Below are 24,726 nucleotides of genomic sequence, written 5' to 3' on the forward strand. Positions count from 1 at the left end.
TAGAACACTTCTTCCTAGTTGCCATGTTTGCTGCAGTCTGTCTGAATAAACTATAAAGGTTGGCGCATGCGCAACGGCACAGAGAATCGTTAAGAGAATCGTTAAGGAATTTTGCTAACGATTCCAAGGAATCGATTCACTGGGAACCGGTTCTAAACAAGAACCGGTTCTCGATACCCATCCCTAGTAAACGTCAACTTAGACTTAAGCCTCAAGCCGTTAGACTAACAATCAACGCTAACACAAACCAGACTTGCGTAATCTCAAACTGTGGACGCGCACATAGTATTTAAGCAGCCCAGAACAGGCGATCGTCGAAAAGAAGACAAATGGCGAAAAGAACGGCAAAGACAGCCCGAGCTGATGTTTTTTCCGTTGCGGAGCCGACATTTTTAATGCAACTATATCAGGATTATCGAGACGTCATTGTCAAAAAGGGCAATACGGCAATTATTAATAAAGCAAGGGAAGTGGCTTGGCAAACCATTGCTGACCGACTAAATGCGTAAGTTGTACGATTGTTTTATTCTAATTATTGTGGTGTGTAGACAAATTAATGCATTTACAGTTTTTAGCCAATTTTGATGAGGTGTTTAAAGCCTTTCTGACAGTAGGCCTAATTATTGGGCTATTCTCAACAGCAGCCACCTGAACACTCAAAAAAGGACTTGGCAGCAAGTCAAAACTAAATATAAGAACATTTTCCAGAGTAGAAAGTATAAGTAGCCTAGTAAATTCAAATGTTAGTGTAAAGTGTTCTGTAAAATTGCACCCTTTATAGCCACTCAAAAGATGGGTGACACCATTGCCACTGGTGGGGGACCACCTCCAGAGAGCCTTACACCTGCGGAGGAGCTGGCCTTAAGCCTAAAACGGGGGCGCCCTCTAGTAGAGGGAATAGAGGGTGGGACCTCTTCCAACGTCCTTCCCCAAGGTGTTTGGGAGAAATATGTTCGAGGTATTTTGACTGCTATACCTTTCCTCAAAAGGTATCAGTCTCTGGTAAAATTAACAGGCCTATCTTTCAGTGACTGGAGATGAAATATCCCTTTTGGGTCCCACTGAAGGGGCACAAGGCCATTACATTGATCCCGTAAGTGGTCCTTTTATAAAGGCTGTGCATGATTACATTATTATGTGCCTTTTTAACTGCTGTGCTCTATTTGCAGGGAGAAGATACTAGCATGTGTATGGCCCCTGATGAAGAGACCATTTCTGCCATGACAGAAATGCCAGAGGTAAGACCAAATAATGTTATTGGATGTCTGTTTTCTTTTAAATTATGTTTAACCATACACCTTGCTGCAGGAAATGGCAAGAACATCAGCAAGGAGCTAAGTAGGTAACTATTAATATTGCTATTGACTACATAATCGGCTACTCTGACGATCTTCTTTTTCACAGGATGTCCGGGTAATATACAAGAAGCATTTGCTTCTTGACATTGAGAGCAAAAAACTTGACATGGAGTACAGAAGATAAAAAATAAAAAAGTTGCAGTTGGAGATAAAGAAACTGGAGAAAGATGTATGTATACATTTAAAACATTGCAGACGGTCATGTTTGGACTTTTTAATAACTTTTCTTTTTTGTCTTCACAGCTTGATGAGAATGAATGAATAAATAAAATGAAATTGCAATGTGTTGTATATTCTGTTTTACAAGCAATGTCACAAAGGCCTTTACATATGCCCATAGAACTGCACCTAAAACCCCCCTAAACCCTCAAGGAAGACAAGGAAAAACTTCCCTCTTAAATGAATTCAAACCAATTTAATTGAAATTCTGAGCTTTGAAATAAATGGTTAATTCAAACAAAGGTGACCGTGACTAAAATGGGTTAAATGAAATAGGTATTCTTGTAAAGATCCCGCACGGTTCTTCCATCTCGATCCTGAAGGGCTGGGTTCAATTCTTCCCATTGCTCCTCTGGCAACACTCTGGGCAGTCTCTCACGGCGTAGGGTGTTGTGCAAGACTGCACAGGCAACTGTTATGTCACAGGCCCTGTCTGGAGCAACCCTGAGGCACTGGAACCCCTTTTAGGCACTGGAACCTAGATTTCAGTTGGCCAAAAACCATCTCAATCCGTGCCCTGGTTTTAGCATGGGCATGGTTGAAGGCTGTCTCTGGGTCTGTTGCTGGTTCTGGGTAGGGTGTCAGCAGGTATGGCATACAGGCATAACCTCTGTCCCCAAGCAGAAGTCCATTAAACTCTCCTGCAGAATGGAAGTGTTTTAATATACAAAATTGTTAAGGTGAAGTACATTATGTAAGCCCTATAGTAACAGCATACTCTTCCGTTGTGCAAACCTCTGTGAAAGAGATGATGCTCGAAATATTCTGGAATCATGGACAGAGCCGGGCCATTTTGCCTCAATATTGGAGATCAGGCAACTTGCATTGCAGATCATCTGACAAGATAAGTGTGTTCAATTATGGGGCACACTGCTTTAAAGAACGTTAATTTGAAATCGCTAGGCATGCCTATAGAAATATATAATTAGCTCTATTGTAGAAGGGCACATTTCATCCAATCTAATAAATAATTTCCCCCCCTCAAGTGTATGGACAGCTGTCCTCAGCTGGTACATACCTGTACATTTAGGCTATGGAAAGATTTGCGATTAACATAGTCTGCCTCCACAGGTCCAGATGGGGCTTGGATTCGCACATGGGTGCAGTCTATTGACCCTATGACATTAGGGAAGCCTGAAGGAGAGGAGTCAATAAATGCTTGTCAACCTGCAGACTTCTTGAAAAATAATACTGTCACATACCTGCAATTGAATAAAAAGTCTCTTTGACCTAGTTGTATCTCACGATGACCAGGAAAACAGACGTAGATATTCAGTTACCGCTTTAGAGCAAGGTATACTGTTCTTATTTCCTGGCATACCGTTGCCTTTGCAAGACCTTCTGCGTCCCCAACACTGTACAAGAATGTCCCAGAAGCAAAGAAACGCAGAGCTATGCAGACGGACTGTACAGTGGTCAAACCCTGGCTGCTGTGTTTTTTTTCTTTATGTGCAGCTCCAGCAGACTACATAGGTAAACTATGCTGGGCCTGCTGAACCGATACCTCTCCCACAGATAATCGTCAGGGAAGCACAGCGGATTGTTTCTGTCTCTGAAGACCCGTGGGGCTGGTTGGGTTAACGCTCTTTGGATGATCTGTGCACCTTCGTCCACGGGGTTGTCGATGAATGGACACGCCACGATGGGTCATATTAATAAATTATCTTTTGACGCACTGCTTTTATAGTTTAGGCTTATGTCAATTATCCAATGACTTTTGAAAACGGTTTAAGTGACATAATTTCTTAAGTGGTTTATTTTGATCGGCCTAATAATATATCATTATTTATTAAAATATGAGAGAAACATGGCAATTAGCCTAATTCATACTGGGTCATTGTGAGAAAAAAAGGTTTACTCTTATGTTTCCGAACACGGACGGAACAAAAATGTTCGGAAGGCTGAAATTCCCTTGGCGGAACTATCTTTTCAGATTCTGTTTCCGCCTGTTTGAAATGATTTGCAACACATTTTAGTTTAGCTTGACTTTCAGCCTGACACGGATCAGGCTAGTTCCGAAGTATAAGTTACCTTGGATACGTAGCTTGAACTAAAATAAGCCACCTTAATGGAACGGAATTCTGTATGTGAGACTTGGCGAAATAAGTCTCGCTTTTCCTTGGGTTAGGGTTAGTAAAGTCGGACATTCCAGCTTCTCGTGGTTTGCTGCGTTGACGTCAGTCATGGCCGATCAAGCGCTGTTTGCTTACTTTACTTTATTTATAATTAAACTTAGTCTTTCCGTTAGTGAAGAGGCAGATTAAACCCCTTTCTTCAACACATTTTTTATTTAATTAAACTGTTTGGTCCGGATTTGAGCGTTGGCGAAACTGAAGGCAGAGAATGCCTAATATAGAGAGAACTGCCACTCTCGGGAAACTTCCGGGTTCTGAACTGGTTGCAGTTCCACTCTAGTTCCGTATGAGGTCGCTAACGGTCGAGTGCAGAATGAATGGAGGTCTATGGAGCTATACCCCTCAAAATCCACTTTTCTCAGGATATAATTTTTTGTCTAGTAATTTGAATTCTGAATTGAAAGGCAAAAAAATACACACCGCTTGGTGATAGATTTTTTCAAAGTCGCCTTTCTGTTCTAAAAAGCCTTTTAAAATGTCATTGACGTCATACACATTGTACGGCCTGAGATACTGCTTGACGGCAAGCTCTGGTTACTTCCACTTTTCTCTCGAGGCATCGACAACATAGCTGACAGGTTAGGCTCTCCCTGTCAATACACATGCTAGAAAGAGTTTTGGTTTGCTAATGTTGCTAATGCTCTGACATTCTGGTTCTGCTTCGGATGCCATCAAGCGGGATCAATGGGCGTAGTCAGTCCTTCACTAACCAATCAGAATTTGTTAGCAGAATGCTAGCGTGTTATGGGCAACAACGACTTGCCCTGTAAGAAATCGAAAGGACATAAGTACTCGTTCATTCAACTTTAGACCTGTAATCCATGTTGAACATGCAAAAACTACAATCAAATCTGAAATTTCTCAACGACAATCAGGTGAAAGAGACACATTTAGCCGTTTAGCTCCATAGACTCCCATTCATTCTGCACTCGACCGCGATCATTCCCAGTGGAACTCTGGTGGAACTGCAACAAAATTCGGTACAATGGGGCTTAATAGGGAGTGGCCAGGCTCTCCTTAAACAGGCTCTGCTGAAGGTTTTCAGAATAATTACAAAACACGCGTCAAAGTTGTCGTATGTGAGTCTGGCCAATCATGAAATAGCTGTGTCGTCTTTAGAACCCTTGCAGTTGCTCGAGAAAATGCGCTCGGCTACACAGCCGGCAGTTCTCGAATCGATCTCACGGTACTTTAATGGCTACGTCACAGTGACCTAGCCTCGGCGCCGTCTCAAGTCGGACATAAAGTCTAACCAGAATTCACTGTTTCAAGTCAGCCGGCTGCAGCGCTGCATGAAGTCAGTTCATGTCGAACGCACCTTTTGTTTTACTTTTAGCAGACTACTGCAGCTCCTACCAGTAGCCTAACTAGAACTATGGGCATATGCCTTTTTTATCATGACTATAGCCTATTCATATTAACATACGTTATTTCACTTAATTAAACTTATTTTAACCCCGATAATAACTCGATCAATTCGAACAGAAGTGTACTGCACAACCACATTCACACGGTTTAATCGCCTACTAATCAGGCCGGTTTTTATTCTGAAGGCGGATTCGCCAAACCGGAAATACTATTCAAATCTATTGGATTTAGTAGCAATTTGGAATACAATATTTGCTAAAATGATACAAATCACTAAATGTAGTAAGTTAGTTAAAGTCAAATCGAGCAGTATGTTACATAGCATATTTAAACATTGCTTTGAGTACAATTTCCCCCCAAAATAAAATAGTTCTAGTGAACCACGGTTTATGTAGCCTATCAACTATGATCCTAGCTGGAGGAAGTCGAGGTACAGTAACAAACTGCAACTGTTACAATGTTTTTCATGATTTACAAATTCACAATAATTGTTCTGGTGGATAGTTTGGAAGTTAACCACAGACTGTTTACTTTGAGGGCGTAAATTCTCTGCACACAGGGCACACAAGTTGTTTGTGTTGACATCTTAACTGCACAACAGCAACAACAACATCGCTTTGCTATTAACGACTATATCCTACTATAGTCTACTTAGATATAAATAATTTGAATTAAACTCGTTCCGCTAGTCTAACCCTACTCTAAATGCCGTTCGAATGCCCTACACCAAAAATGACTCGACCATGCATGGCATCATTTTGCCTACTCAACAAGATAAGCTTGCTGCACTTAATTGGTTTATGACATTTTAGGCTACGTTTTTGTCCTTTAGCAGTTTTCAGTGTTATCCAGCTTGTTATCCAAAGCGACATAAGATAAGTAGCTACGTTTTTTATGAAGTAAATCAACTGTGAGTCATCGTTTGGAGAGCCTAAAAGAAAATTACATCAGAAGTCACAGTGCTAGATCTTGCACAATCATAATACACCCCTTTCTCTCTCTCTCTCGTAGACACATACATTTATCTCTGTCATTTAAATGAAATTGCTTAAAAGTACGATGCGTTTTTTCAAACGAATTGTTTGCGAAATGCATATTCAGTTACTTGATGACAGCACTCTTATCAGAAGGTAACATATGACAGTCCTTGGGTGTAGCTAAGCTAGTTCTGCCTTCCGAAACATAACGCCTCTTACAGTAATCCCCACATGACGGTAGTCCTTGAGCTAGTTGATTTGGTTCTCTCATCTCTCATTTTATTCCTGACTATTTTGACAAACACTTATCAATATACTTTGTCTTTCATAGCACTCTGAGACTTCTATTAGGATGCGTGTACTACTTTTGAAAGAGCCAAGAGAGGGAGATTCTGGACCTGACCCATACATACAGGTACTCTATGGGATTTGCCATGGATTTTCTGTTTTGAAGTTGTGCTGTAACTCAGACACAGTACTATTTACTGTTTTGTCTCTACAGGAACTGGCATCATATGGACATACAGCCAAATTAATTCCTGTATTGTCTTTTAAGTTGATGTCTTTGAACACCTTGTTGGACAAGGTAAATACAATTTCAGGAAATTATGCAGTTATACACATACTTTTTTGATTAACCATTTTATGTCATCTCTTTTAATCTTTCCATGGTACTTACAGCTTTTTCAACCAGACAAGTATGGTGGCCTCATCTTTACTAGTCCTAGGGCTGTTGAGGCTGTCAACATGTGTTTAAAGGTAGAAGAAAGAAAGCAAGGTGAGAAGATATAACGTATCTCATGTGGGGCTCAGGGGTAGAGAGGGTTGTCTATTAATCGCAAGGTTGGCGGTTCGATCCCTGACTCCTCCTACGTCATGTGCCGAAGTATCGAACAATTGAACAATACTCTGAACCCCAAGTAGCTCCCGATGGGCAGGCGCCTTGCATGGTAGCTCGTCGGTATGTGTGAGTGAGAGTATGAATGGGTGAATGAGAGGCAAACATTGTAAAGCGCTTTGAGTGCCGCTAAGGTAGAAAAGCGCTATATAAATGCAGTCCATTTACCATTTATCATGTCGATATTAGCAGAGAAACATGTTGCTTTGCACACGGTGACTTTTATGGGGCAGCTATTTTCTGAAGTTACAATGTAGGTCCAGTGAATGTCAGAAGAGGACTTATCACATTTTCTGTGTTAAATAATTAGGCTACTAATATTACAATTTTATTTCATTTATTTCAGAGTGGAATAGTCATGTAAAAGACAAATGGAATGCCAAGTCCATTTATGTTGTTGGAAAGACTACCGCATCTTTAGGTATGTATTTGCTAACCAATGTGTGAAGTGCCTCTATCAATCACGATTGACTAATTCAAGCACTGAGTGTGCCAGCCACCTGGATGTCACATAAATGTGTCAACGATGATACCACCCGGCTGTATGTAACTGGAAATGTGTTCTCTACAAGTGACAGTTTACTGTGAATGCATTTATTCACACCTTGTATTAAGAGACTGGGCAGATGAAACTCTCTTTTGATAGCCAATTCTGCACCTGACTAATTCTTCTATACCTGCAAAATATAGGAAAATAATAGCTGCATTGTCATTATTATTTGAGATGAAACAACCCAGGTTACCCATATAATTTAGATGTTTTATAAATGTATCAACTTGACTTGATTTAAACCAAAGGTGTTTCGGTACGTATTGTTTCAGTGCAACATCTGGGTTTGGTTCCTCTGGGAGAAGATACTGGGACTGCAGATGTTTTGTCACAATTCATTCTTGACAGTATGTCTTTAATGTATGATTTCATAAGAAAAATATGTTGTTAGGAAAGTCAGGTGAAATCAGCTGCCCACAGCTTATGTAATTCTTGTTCAACATAGGACACAATTCCAGGACATTACCATTATTCTTCCCCTGTGGATCAATCAAAAGAGAAGTGCTGCCCACTGCTTTAAGGGAAAATGGTAAGGAGTTATTACTACAGACAATAACTACCAAGTAATTTAACTTAATGCTACAAATGCTTAAACTATTTATGAGAGTTTCCTTGGGTATAAGTTTACAGTGTACATGAAAATTGGTAACACTTAATTTGACTGTTTCTAGGAATGCTTCTTGAGACACTAACAGTCTATGAAACAGCTCCACATCCTGACCTGGAAAATAATTTGACAGACTATTTTACTGAACAGGTTAGCTCAACTCACACAGAGTGCTTTCTCTTCTATATTATCCATAGCCTTTATGGTTTTAGACATGTCTGATGTACACACAGGGTGTCCCGGCCAGCATTACTTTCTTCAGCCCATCAGGATTCAAGTTTTGCTTTGAAACGGTTAGAAGATTATTGTCTGAACAGCTGAATCAAATCAAGGTATACATTTCTCACCAACACTATTCATTGAACAATTACCTTAAATAATAAATATAGTAATAATACATTTACAATTATTTTGATATGTGATACTAAGGCTTAGTTGTCCTGATTTTCTGCCTAGTTTTCAGCCATTGGACCTACTACAGCAGAGGCCATGATGGCAGAAGGACTATCAGTAAGCTGTTGTGCAGAGAAGCCCACTGCTGAACATCTAGCCGCAGGGATAGCAAAGGCTTTAGAGTAACTCACCACCAACCTGAAAAATGTGATTCCATCCACCATCACCATCTGCATTCATATTCTGAATTTAATGAATTTGTTTAGGATTGTTAGTGATTTATTTCTGTCAATCCAATGTTTTCACCGTATTGCTTTTCATTACAAGTATTTATTTATTACCCTGGCTGGTATTGTTTTTCACTCAAGTATGTTACAATGTTTCAATGCAAAGATTGTTTGTGAAAGCTGAAGTTAGGTTCATAATATTATTCTTTACATGTAATCACTGTTATATTGAAAAATAACAGGTGGCTGTACCTTATTTACCAAAAATTAACTGACCATAGTGTTTATGACTCAGAATGCCAGTTTGATTGGTGGTTCTTTATGATTTAAGACCAATATGTGAAAGTAAAGGCGCGGGGCTTTATCACAACAGGTGTTCCCGAAGAGAGGTGTCGCGTGGCTGTGCTCTCACCTCACGCATAGGGATAAAAGTGAACAACTTCGACTCATAAAACACTCAAATCTCATTCACTGTCACTGGAGCGTGCGCAAAACATTCCATATAATTTCATTGTAGATTTCAACAGTTGCACTAGACTGAAACCAAAGTTTACTTTTCGTTCGATAGCGATATTACCGACACGCATAAATTAGCGTACGATGACTGCCTCTTTTCAGAAAATCTCAACTTTTGGGCGTGGTATGTGAGTGAGTGTATTTAAACGCACTGCTGTTTTCGTAGTGCCAGCATTAGTCTTTGCAACTACTTCTAGCTGCACCATTACGATGCTGACTTTTATCCAGCTAATAACATGTCTCATTCTGACGAGCATCCATTGCATGGATGCAGAGAAACTCTTTCACAGCCGGGATCATTCGGATGTGGAGATTCCTGCATCTCACCAGGCTGAACTCATAACTGATGACGACACCGCAGAGGTAAACACTACTATTTGAATACCAGTGGTTAACATGATAACATGTCAAATTGAAATTAAATTTAAGCACTATTCTGTCATACAAAGGTCGTTTCATGTTTATAATTAGCCATGTTGTCAGCGGTTTCTTTCCAGGTATGGCTTTATAAAACCAGTAAATTGGGAAGAGATCCAGTTGGAAGAAGAGTTCAGAGAAGATTTTGCTGGCAGTGACCTACCAGCCGTTATCAAGGAGGGGGGGTCACAACCTCTTGAAGGTGGTAATGATGATGATGCTAAAAGTCCTTTGTTTGCCTTAGCTCTCATGGAATTCCAGAGAGTGTCAGGTCTTTCAGTTACGGGCATCTTTGACGATGCGACCAAGACAGCTATGAACAAGCCGAGATGTGGAGTCCCAGACAAGGAGAAAGAACCAGATGATCCCTCAGAATCCAACCCAACAACTCTTTGGAGTGGCAGCCTACCAACAACTACCACAGGAGATGCAAACATTCACACTTCAGATGGGATGATCAGCAACCAAACAGAAGCTGGTGTGTTCAATGATGCTGTTAATAGCTCTAAAATAGACTACTTTGGGGGTGACACAACATTTAATGATGTTTTTAATGACACCAACATGTTGACTCTGAATGTCACTAACACAGACAATACTTCCACTGTTGGTCCCAATATTAACACCATTGTTATAGATAATTCTGAGAAAAACGATATGAATGGTCACATGGAGAATGGTACTGTGAACACCCCATCAGTCCCGCATCCGAGTCGTGCGTTTACCCGTAGGAAGCGTCAACTGGCAACCCTCCTGTACAAGCGCAGGCAGAGGAGAGAGGTGCGCGGGACGGGATACATGGCCTTCTCCAAGACGGTACTCAAGTGGAGATTAATAGGAGAGGGCTACAGCAGCCAGTTGTCCATCGAGGACCAGAGACACATATTCAGACTAGCCTTCAGGATGTGGAGTGAGGTTTCTTTTCTTGAGTTCATGGAGGACACAGGCTCTCCTCTGGAGTACATAGATATCAAACTTGGCTTTGGCACAGGTAAGTCCAAACACACATTTCAAATGACATGTTTCAGTGAGTAATTTGATGGAAATACTGTCTCGCTGTGATTGCAATGAAGGAAGACATTTAGGATGCAACCAGAAGTTTGACGGCTCTGGCAGAGAGTTTGCACATGCCTGGTTCCTAGGGGACATCCATTTTGACGATGATGAACATTTCACAGCACCTAATGCTGGGAGTGGCATCAGCCTTCTAAAAGTGAGTGAGATACTATTACGTAACATTTTATTGTTTTAGAAGACCCTTTTATCCAAAGTAGTAGAAAATCAAGGATTAGAGCTCTAACAGTATTTGGTGGTCAGGGTAAAAAAAAACTGTATTTACCAGGTACAGTGCAAAGTTGCCACATCTCAACTATGATGAACAGCAATAATAATTCAACTACAGTGCAACAGTAACACCTCATAGTATAACAGCATATTTAGGAATTTTAAAATATTTACTAAGGCATTGATTTTTGCATCTCTTTTTAAATGCAGGAATCGGCATAGTGACACAACAGGAAACATGGAGAATAAGCTTGAATCTTATCCTCTTCTGTATTTGTCAGGTTGCAGTGCATGAGATAGGACATGTCCTAGGTCTGCCTCATATCTACAGGGGTGGCTCTATCATGCAGCCCAGCTACCTGCCACAGGAGTCAGGCTTTGAGATTGACTGGATGGACAGGAAGGCTATGCAGTATCTTTATGGTAGGCTAATTAAAAGTTGGGAATACAGCACCATTTGATCAAATCAAAATGTATTTGTGTAGCCCTTTTTACACGCAAGCATGTCACAGAGGGCTTCACATACGCCCATAGAACTGCCCCTCAACCAACCTTCAAGGAAGACAAGGAAAAACTCACTGGAGGGGAAAAATGGAAGAAACCTTGGGAAGAGCAATTCAGTGAGGGATCTCCTCCTCCAGAGACAGTTGGTGAAAGAGGGGATCAGAACACAGGCTTAACAGTCATACAGCAGGGAAGTGTCAATTGGTTTTGGAACACCAAAATCCATTGTTCAACTTGGTAGATGTGGGAAGGGACGGGAAACTCGCTGTTGCCTGTCATGGAGACTGGTTTCCGGTTGGCGACCAGGTCCAGTGTTGGCAGACCGACGACCAGGCAGGTGCTGACAGCTCAAACCCCCCACACCACTGGGGATGTGTGGAGGGGGGACAGAGAGAGGAGAGCAGGGATTAGAGAATGCCAGGAGCAGCTAACAGTTACAGTCATATTAGAATGAGATCCCCACCGGTCAAGTGTGGACTAGTGACACAAGTTCCATTGAGCGACACACTTCCTTACATTGCTGTACCTTAAATTACAATAGACATACATATATTCATGTGGTTGTTTTTTTATTGTTAGGTGGCTGCAGCGGCCGTTTCAACACAGTGTTTGATTGGATCAGGAAGGAGAGAACGTCATACGGCGAGGTGGTTATCCGTTTTAACACCTACTTTATGAGGGACAGCTGGTACTGGCTGTATGAGAACAGGAACAACCGCACACGCTACGGGGATCCTGTGGCAGTGCAGGTCGGCTGGCATGGGATACCCATGGATGGTGTGGATGCATATGTACACGTTTGGTCTAAGTCAACAGATGCTGTCTACTTCTTTAAAGGTGACAATGGTCCACCCAATTCACAGGCCAGTGACTCACACTCACTCACAGGTAGTGCACTCGGTAAGTGACATGTCTGTATGAATTCTCTCCTTTGGGACAGGCACTCAGTTCTGGAGGTATGATGCCGACAATGACCAGGCTTTCACCGAGGACCCAGAGGGACACCACTACCCTAGACTCATCTCTGCTGGCTTCCCAGGGGTCTCCAGTCCCATTGACACAGCCTTCTATGACAGAAGGGACTCACACATCTACTTCTTCATTGGTATTTATGTAAGGACTGCCAGCCTCCTCTGCACCACTGAGACTCATTTTATACTCCCACTGCTCTATGACTTCAAATTGTATTCACACGGGGGATAAGAATTGTAGGGCTATTGCAGGAAAGCTTAACACAGGCCGATTGCAGGACACATATGGAATTGCACATATTGCCCAATACATCCAGCTAGAAACAGTTGTTTGTTTTAGTAAATTGATTGTTTGCCTGTATCTAAATTGATAGGTGTACGCATTTGATGTAAAAGCCAACCGACTGGCCCTTGGCTTTCCAAGAAAGATCTCAGATGTTTTCCCGGCAGTAGTGCCAGGCAACCATCCGGGTGGGAACATAGATGCTGCCTACTTCTCTTACACACACAATGCCATCTTCCTGCTCAAGGGCACATACTACTGGAGGGTGGTGAGCAGTCGAGACCGTTGGCGTCGACCCTCACTATCGCATAACGGCCTGTTGCCATGTAAGGCAGTGGACCAGCATTGGTTTGACATCTGTAATGTTCATCCCACAGCACTGAAACTGTCTCGCTGAGTTTGAGTCTGGGGACTAGAAGTGATCATGATGATGATCTGTCAGTTAACGTATAGTTTTTAGTGATGCATCTACATTTAGCATGGTATGCTGTCCTCAGATTAAATGTGATTCATAATTTTTTTTAATGTCCTTTACTGGACTGTAAATCAATTTACATGTACTATGTATATATGTATTACTGTAATGTACTACTGTATGTACTATGTAATATTATTGACTTAAACAATTATATTTTAGATTGAAAAGTTATGGTTCTCGTCTCCCCCCACCCATCTATCCAACTCTTCTGTTCTTTTTGATTATATTCTAGTCCAGTGTGTTCTAGATTCACATTCATACATGAGAAGTGGCGCTATCTGAGTAAGATTAACTAGCTACGAATGAAATTATTTGAGATACTGCCAGTCCGCACATAAGGAGTAGGCCTATTACAAAACATAAAAGACCAGGATGAAAACGTTTTCCATAAATGTTGATTTTGGCTAGTTTTCCACCTAGGTTACCTCAAACACTAAGACATAAGCACCATAGTTTCTCCACAAAGTAAGCAGATGGTTATAGTTAGCGATCCTCTGATGATCAAAATGAGTGAACAGGTGGGACCCGCTCCTTTGATAGGCTACATCAGCCTACATGAGGTACACTTAAACCCACTTGTGACGGCCGCACCCCAGGCCGCACAAACCCTAAACTACATTATTGTAACATTTCTCTGTCACTTTTTGTCATTATTTTATCCTTGGGCATCGACATACACTATGCCCACCCACACATCAACCAGTAAATACATTACACATAGGCTCACATCTGTTCTTTATTTTCTTTGTCTTATGTGTTTGTGTGGTTAGAGCATGGCACACTTCTAATTGGGGGTAATTGGAAGGTACCAGGTCCCTAACAAGATCAGGGGGGATGTGTTAAAGCAATTGTTTAGTTAGTTGTTGATATGGCTTCCCCCCCCCCCCCCCCCCCCCCATATATCTATATGCAGCTATATATAGTGCAAGTAGTTTATATTATTATAATATATAACTTTGAGTTTTATCATATTTTTCCATATTGTGCTGTTCATTTTCCTGCTATTGATTACCAGTGGTAACTCTCTACAAACAGGGTTTAGGACGTAAGAAGTTCAAGGGCAATAAACTACAGAATTGCATCACTTGTGGGCTGGCAAAAGGGAAGGTTTTGTGGAGGAGGGAGTTGCAACCTCATCAGATAAACTAATTGTGCAGGCAGAACCCAGAGAGCTCTGTCCGACAGTAATGCCGCTTTGCTCAAATTCACCTGAAGTAATCTACCAGTGCTGCTGCTTCCCAGGTGGGGAAGAATGTGTGTTGATTCACCAGCTTTGCCATTCATCTTGAGAGAACAGGATGATCGGCATACACCTTGCCGCTAACGGTCCTTTGTCAGAGAGACCATGGCTCATCCCCCCAACTGCTTTAGGAAAAGAAGTACACTGTAGAAATAAGATTGCTTTTGTTAACTAGAGAGGGTACAATTTCTGGGGAAATTGTAGGGTGTGCTTGCTTGCGTCGGTTGCACAGGGGTCCGTTTTTTAATGACATTTTTACAACTAATATTTCTGTATATTTTATATAAAAATGCATAGGGCCTACTTATTATTTATAAAGATTACATAGATTTAAAAGCATCTTTCTTTTTGCTGCTCATTTACAAAGATTACATAGATTTAAAAGCATCTTTTTTTTGCTGCTCATTTACAACTCAAAATACGAGTGAAGTGTAGAATGAAATATGATGTCTTCTCATTTCCCCTGCAAGAGGCAGCTGACAGGCTGAATCAAAACGAATACATTTGGCAGACCGGTGTAAAAATGGACCGAATCTCTATGACTTAAACGTCCTTTTAAATTGTCCCTTCTCGTGATATTTTCAGGCATTTAGCCTACTCATATTGCATTCATTCATTAATAAAGAACCCCCTTTGAAGATTATTCTACAACGTTACCGGCAGTAGAAGATGGAATCGCGATTCAAACAGTACCATCTGCTAACTGAAAATATGCCCCCAAAAACGTAAATAAGCTTGACATTTATTTAGTGGAAAATCGCTCATTCATAAAAAGCTCACTGGTAGCGATCATTGTCAGTAACAATGCAAAATGCGATATAGCCCTGTGTGGAGAAGCTGCCCCGGTAAATTCTACTACTACAGTACAGTAACTAGACTACTGCTGTGTTCGTCTTGGTAGCGATTGCGTTGGTTGAATTCGATTTAACGTTCCGTTGTACGGTTTAGGCTGAAATTAATTATTTTCATGAACAGATTGACAAAGTTTAGGCTGTGGCAATGAAGTTCAGGTTTGTAGTCAGATTGTTTCAATTATTGAAAGACTTTTGAGTAAGGGGAGTGCCGAACATGTTCTGTCGCCGTTTGACTTGAACAGCTGAGGAGTTTTTGTTAGCTACTCACACTAGTGTCTCGGGTAGGCTACAGCGTTGCAGTGAGCTACACTGGTTTGAAACCACAGGTAATGGTAATTTCACCAACAAATCGTTTACTAATGTCAGACTAAATCATACAACGAAAATGTATATGTGAGGAATGTTTATTTTAACGATTGAAAACAGATACATCATAGACCACTGTAGTATGTGTTGCCCGGGCAACACAGGCTAATGTCATGATGCTAATACTTCAGTGAAATAGTAGACTACTGTTTCCGAAAGTAGATGTACTTCCTTAATAATATCAGCTTATATTGTACATTACACATCACAATTGTGTGTCATATCACAAAGTAAAATGAGTAAATAGTTATCACCCTGGCCTCTTTTCTTGTGGCGTTTCTGCAGCTGCCTTGCAGTAAAGCTATAGTTAGCCTAGCTAGCCCCCAAGTTAACAGATGCGAAACGAATGTTCTGCCAAAGATAGTCACGCGTGTTTTCGTGACGTTAGTGACGCAGTGACGTTAGTAACGTCAGTGGCTGTGGCTAGCAAATTAGCCACCGTTAGCTTCACTTTTCGCCACAAAAACTTAACTTAAGCCCAAACCGTGCAACGGAACGTAAATTCCAATAGAAGCAACTCAATCGCTACCAAGACGAAACTTTTGACACCTACGTTGTCTATGTAGGCCAAATATTGACTGAGTTTTAGGGGGGCAAAAAGAATAATAATAATATATATGTGAGAGAACAAAGGTTGTGCCCTTGCCAAAGGCAAAGCACACCCAATAAATATATATGTGAGAGAACAAAGGTTGGGCCCTTGCCGAAGGCAAAGCACACCCAATAAACACTGGAAGTGCTGGAAAACAGATTGAGGTGCTATTCTTTTGTTTGCAGTATCTTCCTTCTTTTCAGTATTTGAAATGTTGATAGGTCTAGTTCTTAAGAAGCGTTGGCCATAAAATAAACTTTGATCGAACAAGAACGAACAAGGGATGAATTTTATTTCATAGCGTTGTTCCATTTTAGCCCATCAAGTGAGCATGGTGCAAAGAAACAGACATTGATTCAGTAATCAATACCTTACTTGAGCACTCTTCTATTAATTCACCTCATTTTTAGAGATTAGGCTCCTGGTGGGCTTCAGATAACTGACGTTGTGCTCCAGGCGTTCCATGGGCCTTTATTAATAAAATTGAAGTAGAAATCAATTACAAGCAGACTTACAAAATTACATGGTAAGTGGAGCCAGAGAGAAAGATGTTGGTAGAAAATTGTGATAAGCCTGCTCACACATTCACTACAGGAACCCCTTCTCTATCCAGACATTCTCAGCATATCAATCAATCAATTCTCGTATTAATCTTCCTCCGTTGAAGATGTGCTTGTTTTCCTGAGTCAATACTCAGCGATGCTTTGTAATTTTCATGGCATGTCTGGGATTTAAATGAACAACCAGAAGGAGAAATAATTTCTTGCTTCAAAAGGTCAGCCTACTTAAAATCAGTTAATGCCCATTCACAGGTTTGGTGTGGGATTAATGGAATATTAAGTGGAATTACTATTCCCACCATGTTTGGATGTGACTGGAAATATATTTTTTAGACTTACCTGGACTAGGTTTAAAGTAAACTTGCTTTGTTGTTTGCCACACTGCATATGTTTAGACGCATCTTCATGCTTTGTATATTGTGAAATGATTGATACACGTGTATTCAAGCTAAGTTGATATATCCCAAGACCTGCAGTCTGTTGTAACACTTGTTGTTTACCTGTCATGATGAATAGTGATGAAGCTCATTTACCTCGTATGCTTCCATAAAGAGATCACAAATGCATACTGTGACGCCACGAGAGGCTTACACAGCCCTCAGCGGGACAGCTCAAAGTAATGCGAGGACACCAGGGTCGAACAAAAACAAGGTGTTTCTTATATACTAGTGTAATAATTGGACCAATACGCTGTTCCTATTGGTCCAGAAGACGTTCTCAAAAGTTAATAATACCGTTTATATACCTCCCGAATGTTCGCAGAGGTAAATAAACGGTTTTATGGACCTATCAACAAGCGGTTGCCTTGGAGATGTAGCCATTGACCTTAACAACGTAGCATCTGCTTGGCAACAAAGTAGCCTAAGTTGCCCCAAAAAAAACTAAAACAACCAAATATGGTTTCTGCACAGGTCCGCAAACGCCCCGCAAATCGCTTCGCGTTTTAAAAAAGTATCTGAAGCAGACAGAAGACGAATTGATGTTGTTGATATGAGATCGAGTCAGATGGCTGAGAGGTGAGGGAATCGGGCTAGTAATCCGATTCCCGGTCATGCCAACTGACGTTGTGTCCTTGGGCAAGGCACTTCACCCTACTTGCCTCGGGGGACTGTCCCTGTACTTACTGTAAGTCTCTCTGGATAAGAGCGTCTGCTAAATGACTAAATGTAAATGTAATGATATGTTGCCTTGGAGGTGTAGTGACGTCACCAGTGCAAGTGCAGCTGATTGCTCTGACAACATGGCGTCTGCTCCAGATTCGACCTGTTTGATTTGGGATCTTCCCACGTACTGTTGTAGTATATAAGAAACCAAATGTTTACTCCTCGACAGGTCAGCAAACGCTTTGTCGCCTCGATTTGTTAAAACGATTGACCTACGGTCTCGGTTAACAAACGTTTTAACAAATCTCCGTTTACAAAGGTGTTTGCAGAGCTGTCAAGGAGTAAATATTTGCAGTTTATTAGAGGTCTTCAGAATTAACAAAAAAAAACTTCTAAACTCACATAGGTTGTCAAAAACGTACATGCCGCCTCTTCTTCGCCTCAGGAAGCCTCTCCAAACCCCACACACCACCTAACTGTGGCTCTCCATCTTAAACAAAACCCCTCAGGTCATCAGGGTCTGATCAGTCCCAGGTGTGCGGGAACGCCCCGCTTTGAGGGAGGGATGGAGCCCCTGACTCCCCAAGCAGAGGGAGCCACAGCTGCTCAGGGCTGCAGCCACCTCCGGGGAATGTAGCACCCCTCCAGGACCCAGCTTCTCGTGGACGTCACAATACATTTACATTTAGTCATTTAGCAGACGCTCTTATCCAGAGCGACTTACAGTAGTACAGGGACATTTCCCCTGAGGCAAGTAGGTTGAAGTGCCTTGCCCAAGGACACAACGTAATTTGGCACAGCCGAGAATCGAACTGGCAACCTTCTGATTACTAGCCCAATTCCCTAACCGCTCAGGTGGCAGCATACGTCTCCTCTCTTGTTACAAGGTTGTGTTTTTGCCCCAAATGAACTGTCACCACAGAGGCTAGGGGTACAAAAACACAAGAGTGTTATCTGATAACACTAACATGAACAAGGCTGGTATAGATAAGATCAGTCACAGGGATGCAGCTCCAGACGCCACAGAGGGAGGAACCCTCTCCACAGGGGGCAGTCCAGCCTTGGAACCAACATTGGTGACTATTGGGAGGAAAGAGTAAATTAACCAAACTCCAGCTCACTAACAAAACACATAAGAAACTATCCTGAAGGGAGAGCAAATAACTTGAGGTGTTTTGCCTCATCTTTATATGGCAGCAGTGTGGTGTGGGGTAACGTCAGGGAATAAATCATGGACGCTATTATCTTTTCCTCGAGGGGTGTCGGGTACTGTGTCACCCAAGGCTTTCTGTTTGACAAACGGGTGCATGTTGGAGATAGTGTGCAGCATTTTGAATGCGCCTGGGATTCGTGTCAGTCACCTCGAGCATCTTCAGAATAAACATGTAGGCTTACAGTCCCAATCAGTATTTCTTTTTGTTGCATTAACCAGAGAAAAAAGTGATTTGTATGAAAACTGCCTCAGATTATTTTGTACTTTCTGAGCTTCTTGTAAAGACTTCATTTCCATTATGAATTCTGTGGTGTATAACTTCTCCTGTGAAAAGACATTGCTGTTGCCAAGAACCTGCGAGGTTGAGGCAAGGTTAACTTTAGTATTTTTTTTTTACTTTCTTTGTCACTTGCTTTTAGTATTGTCTGACCTGCTCTATGTACAGTAATTGACTAATCCAATTATGTGCCGGTCCGATGTTGCACTGTGCATGGTATAAAATATGGCATAAAGACGGCTTTTTAAAACTCCAATAAAAAATGTATAATACTGACCGTATGTGTATATAACAACAACGATATTTGCAGTCCCTCTTAATCATTCTCAACTGTAAACCATTGTTACTAGAAGGACAGGAGGGAAGCAGCATGAAATACAAAGACCCAGGTATGGGAACAATCACTTCAATGCTATTGATCAGTTACTATGCAGAAGGGATTGTGAGGATGGAATCCTTTCCTGCATTCCACACCTGACCTCATTGGTTGGTATAATGATTTCAATATTCATTTATATTCCAGGAGAACAACTCACACTGCCCAATGGGGCCTGGAGCGTTCCCCATGAGAACCCCTAACCACCCCCACCCTCTCTGAAACTCTACTCCATTTATTAGACCCTTGTGTCTTGTCAGGCTGGGGTCTCTACAGCATTATGCTTGTTTCCATGCCCAGCAAGAGCCACATGGGCTAAATACAAAACAGATAGATATTGGTTCATGTTTCAGCCTCTTTGACCTAAAGACATGTTTTCTCGTCTGAGTGGATAAACGTCATGTTGGCCGATTACGAATATTTGGGCACCTCACCTGATGTCATATTTTTACTACAGAGTAAACTAATGTTAACCACTAACGAGGAAAAAATACAATTAGTTTTTCTTCTAAAGACAAACTGACCTGACAAATCCAGGAGTTTAGTCCTACTGAGACAGTGTTAGATCCAGAATATGTACCAGTAGAGGGCAACCTCAACACATGGAACATGGCTAGAAAAGAAATGTACCGAAGTCCATATAGAAACGTAACTGACTGTCACTCTGACAATGTGTTGATCACAAGATAAAGATAAATTGATCCAATAAAATATAAAAAAACAACATTGTTACATATATGCTGCGTGGGGGGGGTTACTGTTTATTTGTATCTGAGAATTTTGAATGTAGCATTTAATGCTTTTGACTACAAAATACCCTTTTGAAGGACCTGAAGCATTATCTGTGTCTGTGGTAATCAATTCTAACCTTACAGAGGCATGGCAAAGTGTGGCGTGTAAATCAGCTTACAGGTTGCAGGTGTTCATGCAACATGCCCCTGTCAACGAGGGCCTTACTGAAGGTCACTCAATGCTTGATCCCATATTAGAGTAATGCTATTTTCTATTGTGTATGTACAAGTCTCCAGCTCTCATACAAAATAGTTGTCAGAGAGAAAATTCTCAGCTCAAGAGCGACCATGTTGTAAGTAGTGTACATGTGGAGGGGAAAATACTGTCAGGTTATTTTATGCTTTGATGCAACATCAAAATGAGTGGTGTAGAGAACGCAAGTACCCAGGGGCACTTGCAAAATATGATGTTTCTCCATGACTGACTGGTTTTTTTCTTTAGGTCTGAACCAGTCAGAAGATTTTACTAGACAATACAAAAGAGCGTGTGGATCAGCATTTTATCCACTGTAATCAGTGTGGAATTCAGGCTCTCCTGAAAGACGGATTTGGAGCTGAAAGTTGTTTTGGGAATTAACTCTCGGTTGCATCGTCAACGAGGCTTGTTTACTGTGGTTCAAATCAAGCATTCTCTCTCTCGCTCTCTGTCTCTCTCTTTCCCTCTCATTTCTCTCTCTGTTTCTCTTCATGCCCCCGGATAAATACGTTTATTAAAAGAGAAAAACATTGACTGATGCTTTTGCTGCTCACTGTCACTCAATTTAACATCTGAAATCAATATTTCAAAAGGTTTATCATCAAATACTTTCAAGCAAAGTGCTTCTTCTTGAGAAGGTTTTATGTTGGGAAAGGTAAATAGGATTTTGAACTCACACATCTAGACTTTCATGCATGCATTATTTTACAGTGGGGAGGTGTGATGGGGGAGGGGAGACATATATTTTTTCGCTAAATTATGTCTGCCTGCAGTAAAGCCAGTCACCCTGGGAGAACACAGTAAAGTTGTACTGGTCAGTATGTGCTGTGTACTTCAGTTCCCCAATTACAAATGAAAAACTAAAACATCTATACTTAATGGACATCTTAATTGATTTCCCTTCTGTGAGGAGAAGGTATTTTGTCGAAGAAGACTTGTTCAAATTAACACCCAAAATGCTTGTGTATAATACGGCGCAGTTAGCAACAAATCGCCTAATAACAACCAAAAGCAATCTTACTGCTTAATCCATACGTCCATACAGCTACCCCCTAATTTGTAGCATTATGGGATGTTTATATGTGCCACAGGGAAGAGGGAAAGAGAGCTGACAAGGCTTGAACCTTGACCTCTGGCCCCTGTGGTCTCTTACAGACAAAAAACTAAATGGATGGTCTGGCTATGTCTGTGTGAGTGACAGCTGCAGGTCAGAGAGAGGGAGGGGACCGTCCCACGCATGACCAGACAGAAGAGAGACACCAAAATGGCCATGGGAGAGTGACAGAAAATGTACCGGCAATGGCAGCATTTTGTTGAAAAGAATAGAACTGGAAATATTTGTAAACCTTGTCCTGATAAGTCTAATGGTCATGCCTTTCAATGTCCCTGTACACTATAGGTTCACACGGAACAGGTGGACAGTGTGAAGTGTCTGATGTTCAAGCAAAAAAGTTTTAGGTCTATATTTACCAGAAGGCGAGGTTGCTAAACTGAACTGATGGCTGCATGTTTTTGTCGCTCCTTCAAACAGAAGACACACCTGCTTCTTAAACTACTTGTAGATTCAAGAATTCATCAAATGGCAAGGCTTCAGTGTTTTTCTTTCTCCAAACCTCCATCTTTCTCCTCTTTTACCATCCTATTATACCCTTGTGGACCTATCTCCACCCCACCCCCAACCTCTACCCACACAATCATCTCTCTTTCACCCTTTTCCTCTCTGGCCCCTCCCTCAGCTCTCCCTTTACAATCTCTCAGTCCCACCCAGCTGGCATCCCCTAACAGATGGGGGTGATCTGGGGAGAAAGTTGGTCTGCTCTAAATAGTTCCTTGGAAAGGGGATGGGTGTCAGACACTGTGTGCCCCAAGGCCAATTTGTCTACTAAGGCTCACTCAAACGATTTGGGATGTTCCCCTTACGACAAAGTATGTGTTTATGTCAACAACCACATATTGTCTTGAAATGGTTTATTTTATAATCTAGCAGTCTCTTTTTTATGCCTTGAGTGATGGTAACATCTCACAAATTGAAAATGCTATGTTTGGAAAACAATGGACAACAACTGCATTCTAATCACCTGCATCTTGTTAAAAATCAGACGCATGTTAAAAAAAGGAATCCAAGTGGTGTGTGTGTAATCCCTTGGGTGAGTAATATGCTTTGTGATGGTTCCCAAATACAGCAATTGAACTGCAGAGCTTTTAGGTAGTGTATTGTCTGCCGTGCAGTCATGCATGAAAGCCGTTTGTGTGTTTGTGTGTGTGTGTGTGTGTGCATGTTGTCCTCTTATGGTCTTGTGAGGGATTCACCTCTATGTGAACTGTCTGCCACCCTCAGCGAGGCCCCCTCACACAAGAGAAACCAGGCTTAGTCATCACACACTCTCCATGGATGGTCTTATTCAATCTCCATCAGTCCTTAAAGGTGCTCAAAGCACCAAACAGACATTCAGACTAATTAGCAACCAGGTGTATGGACCGCTCTTCTGTTTACTGTATTTGCAGTGTAATGCTTTTCTTGTCATAGTTCTGAGTTTTCTTGTATAAATGCCCTGTCTCATTGTAAATCATAGTTGACCAAACCCAATTCCTTAGTTAGTAGGATCTGCAATGATAATCCATCATCCATTGGCTGAATACAATTTTCATGTTGTATTCCTCAACATTCCACACATCCTGCATAGAAGTTCTTTGATAACGTGGGTAGAAAACAGAACTCAGAGTTCCTCCACTGCCAACAGTTCCTATTATTCACGACTGTCAACTGAAGAATATATTTTATGTGTCAATGACAGAAAGATTACATGCTACAAGCTGCCTTTGCGACTGTATAAGCTTTTTATATCAACTGAAACTGCATAAGTGAAAACCTTGGGCCATGAATTATCATCTTCATCATTATGATATGCCTTTCACCTTGAAGAATGTGCTGTTTACTCCAACCTGCACTTCAAGATGGGGCGAGGGGTGGGAGTGTTCTACATCTTTGGCTGCTCAAAGAGGATGTTTCTGCAGGAACTTCAGCATTCTTGTATTTGGCAGGTTCTAGAAATGGATGGAATGTAGCTGGGGTTAGCTGGGGTGGGTGGGGGGTGGGGTGCTGCTTTAGATTGACGTATTAGCTTTCATGTACATCATTCCCTGATATGATGTGGACCTCGTCTGTGCTGTACGTACCTCAGGGAATGTACAATAACTATTATCCTATCAAGGATGGATGGATGGATGGACTGAGAATTCAGCAGGAGAGGAACGGCTTCTAAAGGAATGGTGAAAAATCTAGAATGACATTGCCACCTCATGTCCCTGGAATCAAGAATCAAGTGAAAGGTTGGTGCCAGTTGTGTTGTCTCGAGATTTAATTTGCGGCAGTCACATTTTCTTTATAGCAGTGGAGAGATTCTTGCCAAAACCGCACTGGAAAAATCCTTATGTATGTCAAAATAATCATGGAGTACAACACTATTCTGGCTTAAGGGTAAACCTATTATCCCACAGGTAAAGGCTTGGGCGATGTTGCCATTGGGTGGCATCATTAACGTGTTTTACATGTGTATATGTACATTTGTGTGTACGTGGAAATTTGGATGTGGGTGTGAGTAATGAATGTTTCAATTTTTTTCTGTAGGCTTTGCTCAGGGGCATGACACATTTCTGAAGGGCTTTGGAACCCCTGGTCTGATAATTCCTTCAATTATTCAATGGCTGGCTGGCAGATGAAGTGAGCCCATGAATAAAGCAAATCCACGGGCACATGAGCTCTGACAATACAAACACACTATTAGCACTAATTTTGTCTGTTTGTCCTTGAAGGTACACCGCCGCGTTACGCTGAAACGAAGACCCGCGTCGATGCCTCAGCTCATGTGAGCAGGGGTTGATAATTATGCAGGTCTCCCTGGGTGGAGCGCTCGGACAAACTGCCGGCACATTCAACTGCACAGCAGATGGGGGATGGCCGGAGGAGGGGGGG

General features: G+C 41.6%; 2 protein-coding genes across 5 annotated transcripts; both read left to right on the forward strand.

Annotated features, from left to right (window-relative positions):
- The first annotated feature begins 3,561 nt into the window (after nt 1-3,561).
- Nucleotides 3,562-8,845, forward strand: uros (uroporphyrinogen III synthase). 3 transcript variants are annotated; one of them, XM_067244953.1, is made up of 10 exons: nt 3,562-3,706; nt 6,389-6,472; nt 6,560-6,643; nt 6,739-6,835; nt 7,302-7,376; nt 7,778-7,852; nt 7,951-8,034; nt 8,177-8,262; nt 8,346-8,444; nt 8,569-8,845. In XM_067244953.1, the coding sequence occupies exons 2-10, from the start codon at nt 6,410-6,412 to the stop codon at nt 8,689-8,691; spliced, it is 786 nt and encodes a 261-aa protein (XP_067101054.1). In that variant the 5' UTR covers nt 3,562-3,706; nt 6,389-6,409; the 3' UTR covers nt 8,692-8,845. The 3 variants fall into 3 exon arrangements, with proteins under 3 accessions (XP_067101054.1, XP_067101053.1, XP_067101052.1); XM_067244952.1 differs by lacking the exon at nt 3,562-3,706 and adding an exon at nt 5,287-5,510; XM_067244951.1 differs by lacking the exon at nt 3,562-3,706 and adding an exon at nt 6,282-6,294.
- A 133-nt stretch (nt 8,846-8,978) lies between these two features.
- Nucleotides 8,979-13,846, forward strand: mmp21 (matrix metallopeptidase 21). Of its 2 annotated transcripts, XM_067244950.1 has the most exons (8): nt 8,979-9,611; nt 9,732-10,143; nt 10,303-10,656; nt 10,739-10,878; nt 11,231-11,372; nt 12,033-12,290; nt 12,394-12,566; nt 12,799-13,846. In XM_067244950.1, the coding sequence occupies exons 1-8, from the start codon at nt 9,459-9,461 to the stop codon at nt 13,102-13,104; spliced, it is 1,938 nt and encodes a 645-aa protein (XP_067101051.1). In that variant the 5' UTR covers nt 8,979-9,458; the 3' UTR covers nt 13,105-13,846. The 2 variants fall into 2 exon arrangements, with proteins under 2 accessions (XP_067101051.1, XP_067101049.1); XM_067244948.1 differs by having other exon boundaries at nt 9,732-10,656.
- The last annotated feature ends 10,880 nt before the right edge of the window (nt 13,847-24,726 follow it).

The sequence above is a fragment of the Osmerus mordax genome, chromosome 10 (assembly GCF_038355195.1).
Source record: "Osmerus mordax isolate fOsmMor3 chromosome 10, fOsmMor3.pri, whole genome shotgun sequence".
NCBI classification, from domain to species: Eukaryota; Metazoa; Chordata; class Actinopteri; order Osmeriformes; family Osmeridae; genus Osmerus; species Osmerus mordax.

Coding starts and splice junctions, on each gene's coding strand:
- mmp21 (XM_067244948.1), top strand. CDS start 9,459: ATGCTGACTTTTATCCAGCTAATAACATGTCTCATTCTGACGAGCATC. Junction 10,879..11,230: donor GTGGCATCAGCCTTCTAAAA/GTGAGTGAGATA, acceptor TGTATTTGTCAG/GTTGCAGTGCATGAGATAGG. Junction 12,567..12,798: donor ACTTCTTCATTGGTATTTAT/GTAAGGACTGCC, acceptor CTAAATTGATAG/GTGTACGCATTTGATGTAAA.
- uros (XM_067244951.1), top strand. Junction 8,035..8,176: donor CACTGCTTTAAGGGAAAATG/GTAAGGAGTTAT, acceptor GACTGTTTCTAG/GAATGCTTCTTGAGACACTA. Junction 8,445..8,568: donor AACAGCTGAATCAAATCAAG/GTATACATTTCT, acceptor TTTTCTGCCTAG/TTTTCAGCCATTGGACCTAC.